Genomic DNA, 13,985 nt, shown 5'->3' with positions numbered 1-13,985 from the left:
AAAAAAAAAAAAAAAAAAGAATGTGGTCCATGGCCTTTAGATACATTAGGGAATAGAGGAACACAATTGACCACACTGTAAACTGTACTGTGACTTATGTAATAATGGGAACAAAGCACTCCTAGGGGCCCAAAGGAAAACACCAGAAATGCTAACTAGAATAAATAGGATTAGAATTGGGGGTGTAATGAAGGTTTTGCAGAAGAAGTAATATTTCCATTGAATCTTAAATAGAGTCTGCTGCTTCAGGTGGAGAAGGCAAGAGCTTTCATCTGAGAGAGAAATTCACTGGACCACAAATACAAATCAGACTGCATGATGTGTTTGGAAAACAGCAAACAGACAGACTCCAGTTGCACAGGGAAAGAGGCACACGGGGTGCCCCCGGCAAAGCAGATCCAAGCCGCGGTTCATCCTAAGCACTGGATGCCACATTAAAGAATGTGAGGCCGGGCGCGGTGGCTCAAGCCTGTAATCCCAGCACTTTGGGAGGCCGAGACGGGTGGATCACAATGTCAGGAGATCGAGACCATCCTGGCTAACCCGGTGAAACCCCGTCTCTACTAAAAAATACAAAAAACTAGCCGGGCGAGGTGGCGGCGCCTGTAATCCCAGCTACTCGGAGGCTGAGGCAGGAGAATGGCGGGAACCCGGGAGGCGGAGCTTGCAGTGAACTGAGATCCGGCCACAGCACTCCAGCCTGGGCGATAGAGCGAGACTCCGTCTCAAAAAAAACAAAAACAAAAACAAAAAAAAGAATGTGGGCACTATCCTTCAAAAGCAAGTATTTGAAGGGATCTCTGCGCACAACTGACACTCCTGTCTAGGTTTTGAAGGTACTTCTGGCATCAGTGTGGAGAATGGAGACACAAGACGAGGGATGCAGCGAAGCAGCTGAAGATGTTTCCGCAAGGAAAGCATAATACGGGAAAGTGTCTCTCGCAGCCACCTTTCCTCGGAGCAGTTTCCAGGCCCGGGCACTCTTCACGTGAGAAGGTGTGCGCTTCTCACGCACACACGGAAGAAGAGTCATTTTACCCTTTCTTTCATTGCCCTTTGCCTGGCTGGGACTCCATGACTGGACTGCCGGCAAGCTGTGCGGTTGTATGGTACTGGTGACAAGTCTACTTCTGCCCACGCACTGTGTGTGTGTTCAAAAAGCCCAAGGTGAGGCAGCCAGGAGTCACAGAAAACCTAAGAAGACAGCTGGGCTTCCCAGAAAAGGGGAAAGATGGTGCTCTCCAGCTGTCTACCTGGCTGCCGCTTCCCGCAGTATTGTCACCGGCACTCCGTGGGTCTACACTCAGTGTCCCTTTCATGCTGCCCCAGGCACTGTGCTAGGAACTGGGGTGTGCCAGGCAGGAAGGCATGAGTAAGAAACCATTTAAATCATCCAGAAGGAGAGATGAGACTCAGCCCGGGCAACAATCCTACCAGCAGCTTTGCTGAACACAAAATTAGACATGCTTTCCTTGTCAACCAATAAACCACAGGAGTCTGAATCATGCTGGTGATTTCATCTGAAAGACTGGTCAGCTCTCAACTGGGAAGAATTCAGAGGGATGTGCAAGGTGATCCTTGGAGCAGGGAACAAATAGCAGGGCCCCTATTTAGGTTTCCTCATTCATTCTATTCTTTAAAATTGTTTTCTTTGCTGTTATCGCTTATAAAATAACATATATAAACTATACTTTGATATATACAATTTTAAAATAATTTCATATTTGAGATGCATACTCTAAGTATATTTATTTGAAATGCATATGTTGAGATGCATATTCAAAAAAATCTTTTTTGGTGGGGATACGTGATCAAAGAAGTTTGGAGGCCACTGCGATAAAGTTCCGTCTACACACCAAAAGTCAGAACGTCTCTTTTACACACACAAAAAAAGCATTTTATTGAGTTCAACTGTGACCCACTCAAACCCACATTACACACCTAAAAGTGAAAAAAACAAAAAACAAAAAACAAAAAACTAAAGGTGTTACAAAAAGGAACATCATTTTCTATTTTGTTAATGTAAAAGTTTCCTTTATCTTGTATCTCATCTTTCTTCACACGTAAAGGTATTCACAAAAGTTGTGTAGGGAGTTCATAATTTTGCCTAAATCATCCACTGTGTTTAAAAAGCTAAAGCCAACCCTACACTTACAAATACATTTTAGCATTTTATATATATGTATGTGTGTATCCATATATACGTATTTTTTACAAGCCTAATGGTAGAAAATTATATCTAGAAACATTTTTGCCCTTCATTTCTGTGTATTGAGAACTCCAAAACTTTTCTCATTCTAAGCTTCTGTTGATTTTCAACTTTTTATAAACTAAAGTTCTCATATTTCAGAAAATATGGATTAAATTCTCATTTGACTACCAGTAATTGCAATAATAAATTACTTTGGGAGACCAGAGCAAGAGGATCACTTGAGGCCAGGAGTTCAAGACCAGCCTGAGCAACATAGCAAGACCTTGTCTCTACAAAAAAAAAAATTTTCGTTAACCACATGTGGTGATGCACACCCACGGTCCCAGCTACACAGGAGGCTGAGGCAGGAGGAGCTTCTGAGCCCAGGAGTTCCAGGCTGCAGTGAGCAATGATTACAATACTGCACTCCAGCCTGGGCAACAGCGATACCCTATCTCAGAACAAAAGGAAAGGAAAAGGAAAAGGAAAAGAAAAAGGAAAAGAAAAGGAAAAGAAGGAAGGAAAGAAAGAAAAGAAAAGAGAAAAAGAGAGAAACACTAAAGATTAATTTCATTACAAGTTTGAATGTTGAATACAAGTTAGTATATATTCTTCATACTTACACATTAAGCAAAATGTATTAAGTCCCTGCTACGTACCATGCACTGTGTTTTAGGTGCTGCCTTAACAGGAGTAAAGCGATACCATGATGGAAAGTTAGTCCCCCCCACAGAGTGGAAGAGCAGACTTTGTCTCATTCACACCTCAGCACCTAGAACAGTGCCTGCCTGGCACCTGGCAGGGCACAATAAATACTTCTTCACTGTCTCCCCTGAGGACCTTACAACCCAGTGGGGATGGGGAGTGGGGAAAAAAAGAAATTCATAACATTTGCAAATAATTACAATATTGTAATATTCCTATTCATATACAAAAAATATCTGACAATAATTTCCATCTCCCTTCTTCTCTGCACAATGAAAATCTTGGATGTAGCTCAGAGAGAGTTTAGATTCACTGCATGGTCTATTTCTAGTTTTAATTACAATGCTTGGCAAAGCTGAGGAGGAGATCATTTCAATTCATTTCAAAAATAACTCTCATTCAATACAAGGAGATGGGATTTTTCACACTTGTAAATTTTTTTATTTACTTGATAATTAAGACGGTTTGGCATATAAATAAAGCATTTTCTTAGCAACTTTGGTCTAGCGAAGATGCAGAGCTGTTTATCTATTAATAAAAATAAAATGGCTTTCCTCGAAAAGTAAAAACTTACCCTTGCCTTCCAAACACACTCAGTTTCATTTCTGGCCCTTTTTAATCCAGAGAAAAGACAGCTGTTCAAATCAAACATGGAACATAAAGCTGGATGAAGTCCCTCCAGTACTTACTGATCCATACAACTCCCCCTTCTCATTCATCCCGAGGTAGAGTCCACTGTCCACGCCTCGAATGCTGACCAGGCCCACCGCTATACTGATAAATTCCAGAATGCCTGTAAACAAAGGGTAGAAGACAGAGGACAGGTCAGAGCACAGAGCATGTCCTTAGAGTCCCAGCATCCCTGGGGTTTTGGAGAGGACACTGAGCCCACCTCCCCACTTGGACAACCCCATGCTAGTTAAAGAAGTGTCTTCTCTTTTAAAATCACTGTGTAAAAGAATTGATTTCCAACTAAATTCTATCTTATAATGATACAAAAATACTTACCAACATGACTTATGCAATAAACAAAACATTTTAAAAATTAAAAAGCTAGTATCTACATAGATATGCCAAGAAGTAATAGGACAGAAAAACCAGTGTGTACATAATCTAATTAACTTAAAAGAGTAGAATTTAAGAGAAAGACAATCTACATCCACTTTGTAAACATGAAGTTAAGTATCTGTGATTCTCTTATTTTGAGAGACGTAAGACCATTCGCTAAACAGAATACTTTTTTTAAAAAAGAGAATCTACTTCCACTTTATAAACATGAAGTTAAGTATCTGTGTGTGAGTATCTTGCTCTTGGACTTCCCAGCCTTTAGAACTGGGAGAAATAAATACCTGTTTAAGTAGCAAAAAAAAAAGAAAGTATTCTGTTTAGAGAATGGTCTGTCTCTCAAGGAGAATGAGGTGCTAACTAAAGCTTTGACTGGTTTATACAGAGAATTATCCAGCTCTGTATTGTGTAGCTTTTTTTTAACTCTATCTAGAAAACTAAAAATGCCCACATACATCCCAAATATTTTTGCTTAAACAAAGTATTGGTTTCTGCTATGCTTATCTAAACCTCGAATAGATAGTTAAGCAATTAAAATAATAATATTCTGAAGAGATAATACTGCTCTTGATTTAAAGTAGGCATGGAATGCTGTATCCCAAAATCAAATCAACACAATGATCTTCTTTTACTTCCGTCTTTCCCCTTGCTTACCTCACTAAGAATAACACCTAAGCTGGGCATAAATCCAGAATTTTATGGCCACACAACAGCAGCTTCAATTTCTCTAACTATATTGTGGTTATAAGATGATTAGCTCACAGTATATTTAGGACACTGCTATTTTTTTTTTTTTTTTGAGATGGAGTCTCGCTCTGTCGCCCAGGCTGGAGTGCAGTGGCATAATCTCGGCTCACTGCAAGCTCCACCTCCCAGGTTCACGCTATTCTCCTGCCTCAGCCTCCCGAGTAGCTGGGAGTACAGGCGACAGCCACCACGCCCACCTTTTTCTTTTTTGTGTGTGTATTTTTTAGTAGAGATGGGGTTTCACCGTGTTAGCCAGGATGGTCTTGATCTCCTGACCTCGTGATCCACCCGCCTCTGCCTCCCAAAGTGCTGGGATTACAGGCATGAGCCACCACGCCCAGCCAGACACTGCTAATATTATTTGTACTCAGCGATTTTTTTCCTTTTTATTGTAAACTAAAGTGCTACATTTTATGTAGACCTTACATTAATACATATCAAATACTGAGTTATTTTAAAAATACTTTCAAATATTAAAAATTTTACTTACATTTAAGAGTTCAGAAAAAAACTTACGGTAACAATGTGCTATAGTCAGTCTCATGTGACTAATAAAAAAGCACTTACATGAATTTTCAACAATTAATTTTGCAACTCTCTCAAAATACACTGGTGCTGCAATCAAAAGAAGACATGAACAGCATAAATCTAATAAAGGATTAACTCAAGAGGAAACTATTCCAAGGTGAAGTCAAAAGAAGAACTATTTCTTCTAAAGGGGTATTCCTAATTCTTTTTTAAGGACAAAATGTAACAAATTTATCTTGTGCTTACAGTTTACAGAATATCTGAAGATTCAAATTTAATTATTTTAATAGGATGTTAAATGGTATATAAAAAAATAAAGTGAAATTACAAATCGTGTTTTGAATCTGATAATCTATGACTCTGATGGAAGATACATCCAAAAGAAGCCAGTTTATTACCAGCTTTCCCTACTCACAAAGCAAATGGGAATATAAATAAAGCCGTATTTCCATGAGATTCATTTCTCACGAATCGCTCCCTTTTTGATGCATTTTATTTCATTGTACTACTTCTAATTCTTCTGAGTCAAAAATAATTAAAATTGTGGCATTTTATTACTATTAGCAGTCACAGGTATGTGAATATCTTCTTAGTTACCTGAAAGCACAACAAAATGTGGGTCATACATATCCTGAAATTAGTGTAAGGAGTTAATGTCCAATTTTCATCGTAAGATGAAATGCAGAAGTATCTGGTCCCTTTTGAGGTCTGAACGATTTAATTTACCAGATCAATAAGGAAAGGTTTAATCATAAAACTAAAAGATATTTGCAGCTTCTAAGGGGGCATGTGATTATCTTTGTTTTCTCCACACATGGAGTAGCTGAGAACTAATAATGAGTATTAGCCAATGTTGCCCATCAGGTCCAACAAAGAATAAGGTGTATGATTTCACAAAACCATTTCACTGGCTGGTCTGCAGAACATCAAGAAAAAAAAAGTAACAACAGCAGCAGTGATAACTGTAATAGCGAAAATTCTTGAGCATTTAGTCTATGCCGAATGAGAGGCCTTCTCTCATTTAATCCTCAGAACAACTCCAGGCATTACAATATTCTAATCCCCAGTGTACAAATGGGGAAATTGAGGTTTAAGGAGGTTAATAATTAGCCCCCAAGCAATTGGACTCCAAAACCTATTTCCTTAACTATTATGCACATCTTACATTTGGTTTTACCTTTTTTAATGTTTCTGTGATTTCTGTACCATTTTCATATAGTTGAGTTCTGAAAGTATTATCATATAATTTGGAAATGAAGATATTAAGATATCTATCTAGTTTCTTTTTCTGGCATTGACAAGACAGCTGTAATTCATATTCGTTCATTTTTTCATTCAAGAAGCTATTATTGAGGGATTATGATAAGCCAAGCACCATGCCATTTATTGAGTATATAAAGATGAACCAGATATAGCCTAGGTCCTATTACTCTCAAATTTTTGCTCACCATCTGTTGGGAAGAAGGACACGTAAACAGATAAATATAACAAGAGTGTGGCGAACGCAGTGAGAGGGAACTGTTCAGGGTATGGGCAGTCCAAAGACAGGCAGCTCATCTGGGTTTCTGAAGGCAAGTCAGAAGCTTCCCAAGAAAATAAATACCTGAGATAAGTCTCCAAAAAGCTATCCAAGTGAGAAGGAACTACCTAGTGACCCCTGGTGGAAAAGATTTCATCACCTCAAACCACCACCCATTTCTCTGCAGTTTCTTAAAAATAGAGACCTCAAAAGAATAGCCCAGCTTTTTATGTGGTCACCTCAGTGATGCAAGGACAAGTAGACTACCTGAACGTAGGGGTCACATTCATTCTCCCCCATGCGAAGAATTCCACTGTTGTAAGGTCAGGAAGATCTGGCAACCTCGCAACAGGATCCTAGCCCAACCAGACCAGAAACCTCATCATTCCTGTTACCCTCTTGTTCACAATAAATTCTATAAACTCAACCAGGTCCATTCACCTCTCTCTGGGGTGGAGCTGGTGCCAGGCAAGTGCTTCCAACTACACTCCCTGAGTACAACCTGCTCCACATGTTATCTGCTCACATGACTGGGCAGCACAGGGGGGCTGGATCAGTAATAGCCAGAAGTCTGTGCAGAGACGTCTGAATGTTTAATGATCAAGGAGAGAGAAAGGGAAAGAAGGAATGAGCAAAGAAAAGAAGGAAGGAAGAGGGGAGGAGGGAGGGAGGGAGGGAATGATGAGATTGTGCCTAAAATTAGAACTATGGCACACACGTGTACCATGGCAGCCTGCCCCTCATTTTGGACAGACACAGCCTTGACATCCTTAGCTCAGAAGGCCCACAATAATGGGTAGGGTGACATGGGAAGCACAGGGTCGGTGACTACTGTCATTTCTTTATTGTCTTCCACAGCAGTCAGCAGTTCCAAATGAGGACAAGCTCATTGGGACCCCACTGGATTTGATGAGGTGTGAGATCATCCATGGTCCATGAGAGACCAGGTCAATGCCTGGACTATTTCAAGAAAATCACCACACCAGACCTTGCCCGTTGCTCCAGACTCACTGTTAGTGACTATCCCCAGAGCTGATGGGCTGCCCCAGTTCTGTTCTCATGGACCATTATCAAAAGCTGGCACCGCCCCCTACAGCCCATCTGTGCTGGGCCTCACCTCCAAGGCCACGCGAGGCCAGCAGTGGGAGAGCAAGGCAGTCAGAGCTGCTCCACTCTGGCCCTCATGACATGGTCCTCTGACCTAAGAGCTCCCGACGCATTACAGAAGTGCACTCTTCAGGCCACGCAAGTATATGCAGACTGTGGAGAGGGGCAGGGCATGAGGCTGCAGAACATTCATGATTAAGCCTCTTCCCTGCAGAGCTTCCTGCTCACCCAGAGAAGCTCAAACCAGGGCTGCCAGATCAACCATCTCAGATCCTGCACCGGGGTAAATTCGGATCTGTAGCAACTTGAGCACATCTCAGAGTTTACATAGGAAATGACTAACCGAATGGGAGTTATAACTTCACCAATTTTTCCAGAACCTGAAGCAATCCTAAAACCATCTCCTTAAACACCCAGTGTTTTCCTGAGACATTGAAGAGTCAGATACATAGAACAGAATTAAAGTTCAAAACCCAGGAAATAAGTTTGAAACACCCGTTAAAAAAAACACAATCATACTATCATATACTATCATATTTCTTCCCTCTAGTAACACTTTCACCTGACCCCCCTTTGAATAGAAGCCCCAGTTTGGGTGCTCATCTGAGATCCTGAAGACCGGCCTTTCAGAGCTACCTAACCCCCGCCAAAAAGGGAACACACTCAGGCTTCCCAAGCAAGCTAAATAGCATATCAGGCCCAGCGTTCATGTTTTTATTATTTTACATGACTTTTTCCCCAAATGATTTTCTGCTCACTTTTTTGCCCATCTAGCAAGGCTGGAGTGCTTTAAAATTAAAAGGGAGCTATATATACATATAGGTATATAGATATACAGATGAAACAAGACATCTCGCTTCCCCAGCCTACTGCACAGAGATACAATTGCGAGTTCCTTTTCTCCTTGTTCAATCTTATCTCCACACCCCCAACCCCGGGGGGGGGGGGGGACCCACAAAGGGCTCCTTCAAGGTCCCACCTAAGTTGTCACCTCCGCAGCTCCTGCTAGAACAGTAAGACTCCCCCACCCCCAAGTCCTCTGCACTGCCGCTGCTGTGTCACTGCCAAGCTTGCCAGCGGCTGCAGTCACCTGCGGCTGCATGGGGGCGGCAAAAATCCTTTTTCCAGCAGGTTTCCTTCTGCTGTTTCATTTCAGGTAGAAAATGCACCTTCTATTTTAATCAAGGTGTAAACCCACCCCGCCCCCCACCTACAGTTACTCTTTTCTAGAGAAACTGAGTGTGAGGACGAAGTCCCCAGAGGGGAGCTGGGCTGCGGAGGGGAGGCTGCTGCCAGAGGAGGAGGAGGGCCGAAGGTGAGGCCGCGGCGGCGCGCGGGAGCGCCAGGTGTGCCAGAGCCTGGGCGCTGCAGCCCCCTCGCCCCCTCCCGGCGCCCGTGCCCTCCCTCCGCCTTCCCCGCGCGCGCCACGGGGTCCTAGCGCCGCCGCGGCCTCGTTCCGGGCGGGGCTGGGAAGGCGAAGGTAGGAGGCTCCCGGCACACGCACCACCGCTCTGCGGAGGTTGCTAATATTGGGACCTGCCGCAGCGGCAGCAGCGGGAGACCGCGGCATTGCTGTCACCCCGGGGGCCTGCTTCTCACTGCAACCGGATGAAAGACTTAAATAACCCTCCTGCCTCACCCTGCTTCCCCACCCCCACTGCGCACAGCCACCCACTCAACTCCATCCCAGCCAGGGTGAGTGGCACAGCGGAGCGCCAGGGCGCCCTTCCCCCTCGGCCGACGCCAGGCCGACGGGCTAGCTCGCGGCTCAGCGCCCCCAGTCCCCAGCTCTGGGCCGGGGCTTCCGCTCCCCTCTCATCCAACACTACCCCCTCTCCCCTACCCCCAGCCTCTACATCCACCCCACCAACACAGTGCCGAGAGTGCCTAAGGAGTGGAGATGCCACTTCCTTGGCAACACCTTTCTCCGACCTCTAGGGGTGAGGGGTCTAGCTTTTTGTTTGACGGTTTCTATCGAGCCACTGTAGCCCGCCGCGGTCCTCGTCGTTCACCCTAGAACGCGCCTCTCCTGCCCTCCCCCGTGACCCCCGCCCTTGCATCCGCGCTTTCCCCAGTGGCAGAGTTACGGGATTTCTAATGACTCGATTGCGTGTGGCAAACGTCCTATTCTAAAGGTGACTGCATCAAAAAAAAAAAAAAAATGCTCATGGAGGGAAGGGGTGCGTGGAGGAGCCCCAACTGGAACATCCCATAATCTCTGCACACCAGGGCCCAGTCGTGCTGCACCGGAGTTCCAACAGGGTCTCTCAAAGACAAGCTCGGCCGATCCACACAATAAAACCGGCTCGGGCCTGCCGCGGCGCCCCTGCAGCCGTGCGCCCCCGCCGCGCTCCCGCGCGCACCCCGGGCTCCCCCGGCTGTGAAGCCGGAGCCGAGGCGGGGGCGCGGGAAAGCCAGATCGCGATCGGCGAGCTCGCGAGCTCTGCTCTCGGAAAGCGGTTAACAATAGCACGCCGCCCCCTCCGCCCGCCTCCGCGGCCCTTTGTCCCCCCACCCCCACTCCTTCCCCTGCGGCTCCGGCCAGGGGCCCCCGACCCACCTCCCGGGCACCACGGAGCCCTTCAAGTCTCCACAACCCGGCTGCGTGCTTCAGAAGAAGGGGAGGGACACGGAATGTGACAGGGGAGCTCAGGGGTCCGACCTCCAGCCCGTCCTCTGTCCCCGCCACCAACTCTCCTGCCGCTGCGCGCGCCTCCAGCCGTTCCCACACCGCAAACCACCGCGCTGCCTGGGGCGGCGGCTGTCAGCCCCGCCAGACCCACTCTCACACACAAAGAGAAAGCGAAGGGGCTCAACTTGGGCCAGAATGAAAAACCGGATTCCCTAAACGCGACCAGAAGTGTTTCAGCCCCTGCCTGCCGCCCCCCGGCCCCCGTGGTCCCCGCAGCCCTGAAGGGTGCACCCGAGCCGGGCGGAAAGGGAGCCAGAACGCGAGCGCGTTTAGGACCGCGCGGAGCCGGCCAGGCAGCCGCTAAGTGCGCCGCGGGGCCCGGGCGGCCGAGCGGGCACCTGCCGGCCGCGAGCGCGGGAGGGCTGGAGCTCCGGCAGCCTGGCACACCTAGGTCGGCCGCCCACGCCGCTCGCCTCGGCCTGCGCGGCCCCGACACCCTGCGGGTGGCCGCCGCAGCCCCGGACACACTCGCTCGCCCACCCAGGGCCGCCCACTGCCTGTTGTTCTGGTATCGAACGCTAGGCAGGGTGGCAGCCCTTAAAGAGGCCAGATGGAAACAGCACTTTACTTAGTAAAGTTTAGTCTTCTCTTTGCAACAACCAGAATCTACCTTTACGTCTGGGGTGGGGAGGGGATAGTTATATTTCAACTGAATAATTGCAAAGCGAAGAGCTATAACTTTTTTTTTTAAGCAGCGAGAGGAGACAGCCAGAGCAATTTCACACTACTAGGCTCAGCTGTGGGCTTAGGCTCAGGGGTGAGCACGAGGAGCAAATCCTGGGCCTCGTGGATCTGGGACCATACCCAGCCCAGGCCTGAATCCTCCTCACCTTCTGGCATCATCCGCAGCCGCACGAAGCTAAACATACAGTTTAGATTGTGTTCAACATCTGGCACTAAAGCATGAGGAAGAAAAATCACCACAGGACTTTATTTTTTACGACCTAGTTTAAGTGTTGTCAGGTGGGTTCACTCAGAAGTTAACTCCTTCTAACAGTCTAGTTGCCCAAACTGGCGCTTAATTTTTTTTTTTTTTTTAAGTAAGGAAAAAACTCAAGAGTACACCCAATTATGACTGTTAGTTGACTTCGTGCTGTTGGGCTCAGGGTGCCCAGGCAAGCACGTGTGTGCAGGCATAAAGTGGGCAGAGCCACCAGCCCTCGAGTCTGCAGCCCTCAGTGCTGAGTCACAAATACCCTCCGCTGAAAAATGAAATCCTCGCAATGCCCTTTAAAATTAGCTCGCAGCGTTTGCACGCGCGCACACACTCACACCAGAGAGCCACGCAGGAGACACACAGGGCTGCACACTATGGAAATTTAAAAGCAGAGGTTGTCACTCGATAGCTGGAAGGACAAAAACCCCCGAGCGTCCTGCCTCTTCCCAAGTCATTTTCCCCACGCCTCTGCCCCAGCTTTTCACGGAGCCTAAAATATGACTTTAGTCCTCTCAACAGGACAATCCGTCAGCAACCTTCGCCTATGGGGCTTTCAGACCCTCACAGGGGGGAATAAACAATGCGCTTAACATACAATTCAAGCAGTATACTTATTAGAGGAAAGCGGGAAAGGAAAAAAAAAAAAACCTTAATTTGGGTACAAGATACCCACTGCCTTCAAGAAACTGCATTAAGTTCTTAGGAGTTAATGATTACAGCTTTAAACTCGTGCAATCAGTCCATTCAAAAGAAACTTCCTAAACCCGTGTATCTGATGCAAAAGAACTGGAAACTTGTATTATATTCATAAATTATGCCCCCCTTTAAATTAAAAGTAGGGGGCCTTTCAGGGTATACTTGCATCAGTGCCAGCGGCAGATCTGCAATTCCGGAGGCATTTTTTTTTTTTTTCTGAGCTGGCAAGACAGAGAGAGAGATACAGAGAAAGAGGGGAGGAGGGGAGAACCCTTCCCACGTCCCCCACCCGGCCACCACCTTCTTGGTAGTTATAATTTCAACATGTCATCTCATGGACACTAAAGGGTTAATGGTATACCTACCAAATCGGCTGTGGTCTTTCCTGGTTCCCTGGATAGTACCATTGGGGAAGATTTCTAAGTGAAATCCAGTCCTGCAGTATAGCTGCCTCCGCCTGAGAATCCCCTTTAAATGATCCAAGTCCGTGACTGCGGGTCCCCTGGGGAGCCCCCCTGCTTCGGACTGACCCAGGTGGTCACTTAACAAAACCGGGCTGTCCACCGGCAACACGGGCACATTCCCAAACGGAACCGCATCCTGCACACCGAAATAGTTCCCAACTTCACCTAAGGGAGCCATCGGAGGACTCGGCTTTTGGAGCACAAGAATAAACAATAATGATGGTGTCAACCAAGGAGATATTAGGCGAGGTATATCCAACTCCCCTCCCTTACTGCAGTTGCAGAGAGAGAAAAAAAAAAAAGGTTCTTTTCTTCAATCCATTAAATGCATAAATAAAAGTAATCTGCTGTTTCACTGGCACAGGTTCAAGGTCAAACCACTGATAGTCTAAGAAACCACCACTTTATACTCACACACTGACATACTGATAAACGTATCTATGTATCTCTATAGACAGATCCCCAGCTCTTAGGAGGCAGGAAGGTCTTCATCCCATCCGACCGTAATAAGGAAAAAAAATCCGTAGTTTCTCCATTTGGTTTGAGATCAGAATGACCATAGCAACTTAAATGCCTAGGCGTTATTATAGGGATTTTTAAGATGCACGGGCTACGTCAGAATTTACGGATCCTGACTCCAGGAAGGCATGCGCTGTTTTTACTCTCTAACCGACTCTGCAGACATCAGCATGAATCCTTCAAGGGGAAAAAAAAAAATCTCACGTTGGTGGCGGCGACAAATCTCCCCTCCCGGTCCCCCCTCCAAAAAATGATAATAATAATAAAACAAAAAGAAGAAGAAACTTTAGGCGTCCAAAGCTAGTATCCAGGATTCTCCAGAGGCTCGGCAGATGTCCATTGGCTTAGAACGGGTGGCGAGCGGCGAGCGAGGAGAGCCGCGTCCGGGAGCTCGCGTGCCGCCCAGGCTGCCGCGAACAGGTGTTGCCGCGCCGGCTCGCGGAGCGTTGTAGCCGGGCGGAGCGCTCCTCCTGCGCAGCCCCCGCCGGCGCGCAGAGTGGCGCAGGCAGCGGCATTGGGCTGGGTTTAAGGTAGCGCCGCGGCCGCCCGGGGTCCCCGCGGTCCTAGCGCCCGGCCTGCTGCCCGCGCCGCTCTGCGGCAGGCGAGGTGCGGCGCGCCAGAGCGCAGGACTTCCTCGGGAGGCAGTCGAGGAGCCCTGGCTTTACAAAGAAAAGCAAATGAAAGATGCACTGCGAGAGGCGGGAGGAAGAAACACTGAGTCTCCCGAGACTCAAAAGTTCTCCTGCAGAACAGAAGCCGGTAACCTAAAATCTAGCTGGCTACATTGATGGAGGGTCAGAGTGAAACTGGGAAAC

The 13,985-nt window shown here is 46.8% G+C and overlaps 1 protein-coding gene across 1 annotated transcript in view; it reads right to left on the bottom strand.

Annotated features, from left to right (window-relative positions):
• The window catches only part of FGF9 (fibroblast growth factor 9), a 32,214-nt gene extending 18,548 nt beyond the window's left edge, over window positions 1–13,666 (bottom strand). Inside the window, exons 1-2 of the mRNA XM_003913664.5 lie at window positions 12,553–13,666; window positions 3,586–3,689 (exon numbers count right to left, since the gene is read on the bottom strand). Of these exons, the coding sequence (XP_003913713.1) occupies window positions 3,586–3,689; window positions 12,553–12,829 (381 nt within the window). The 5' untranslated portion in view covers window positions 12,830–13,666. The remainder of the gene's footprint in view (window positions 1–3,585; window positions 3,690–12,552) is intronic.
• Window positions 13,667–13,985: the final 319 nt, after the last annotated feature.

The sequence above is a fragment of the Papio anubis genome, chromosome 15, assembly GCF_008728515.1.
Source record: "Papio anubis isolate 15944 chromosome 15, Panubis1.0, whole genome shotgun sequence".
Lineage (NCBI taxonomy): Eukaryota > Metazoa > Chordata > Mammalia > Primates > Cercopithecidae > Papio > Papio anubis.
Note: the sequence above shows the minus strand (reverse complement) of the source record. Positions and strands in the feature narration are given on the sequence as shown.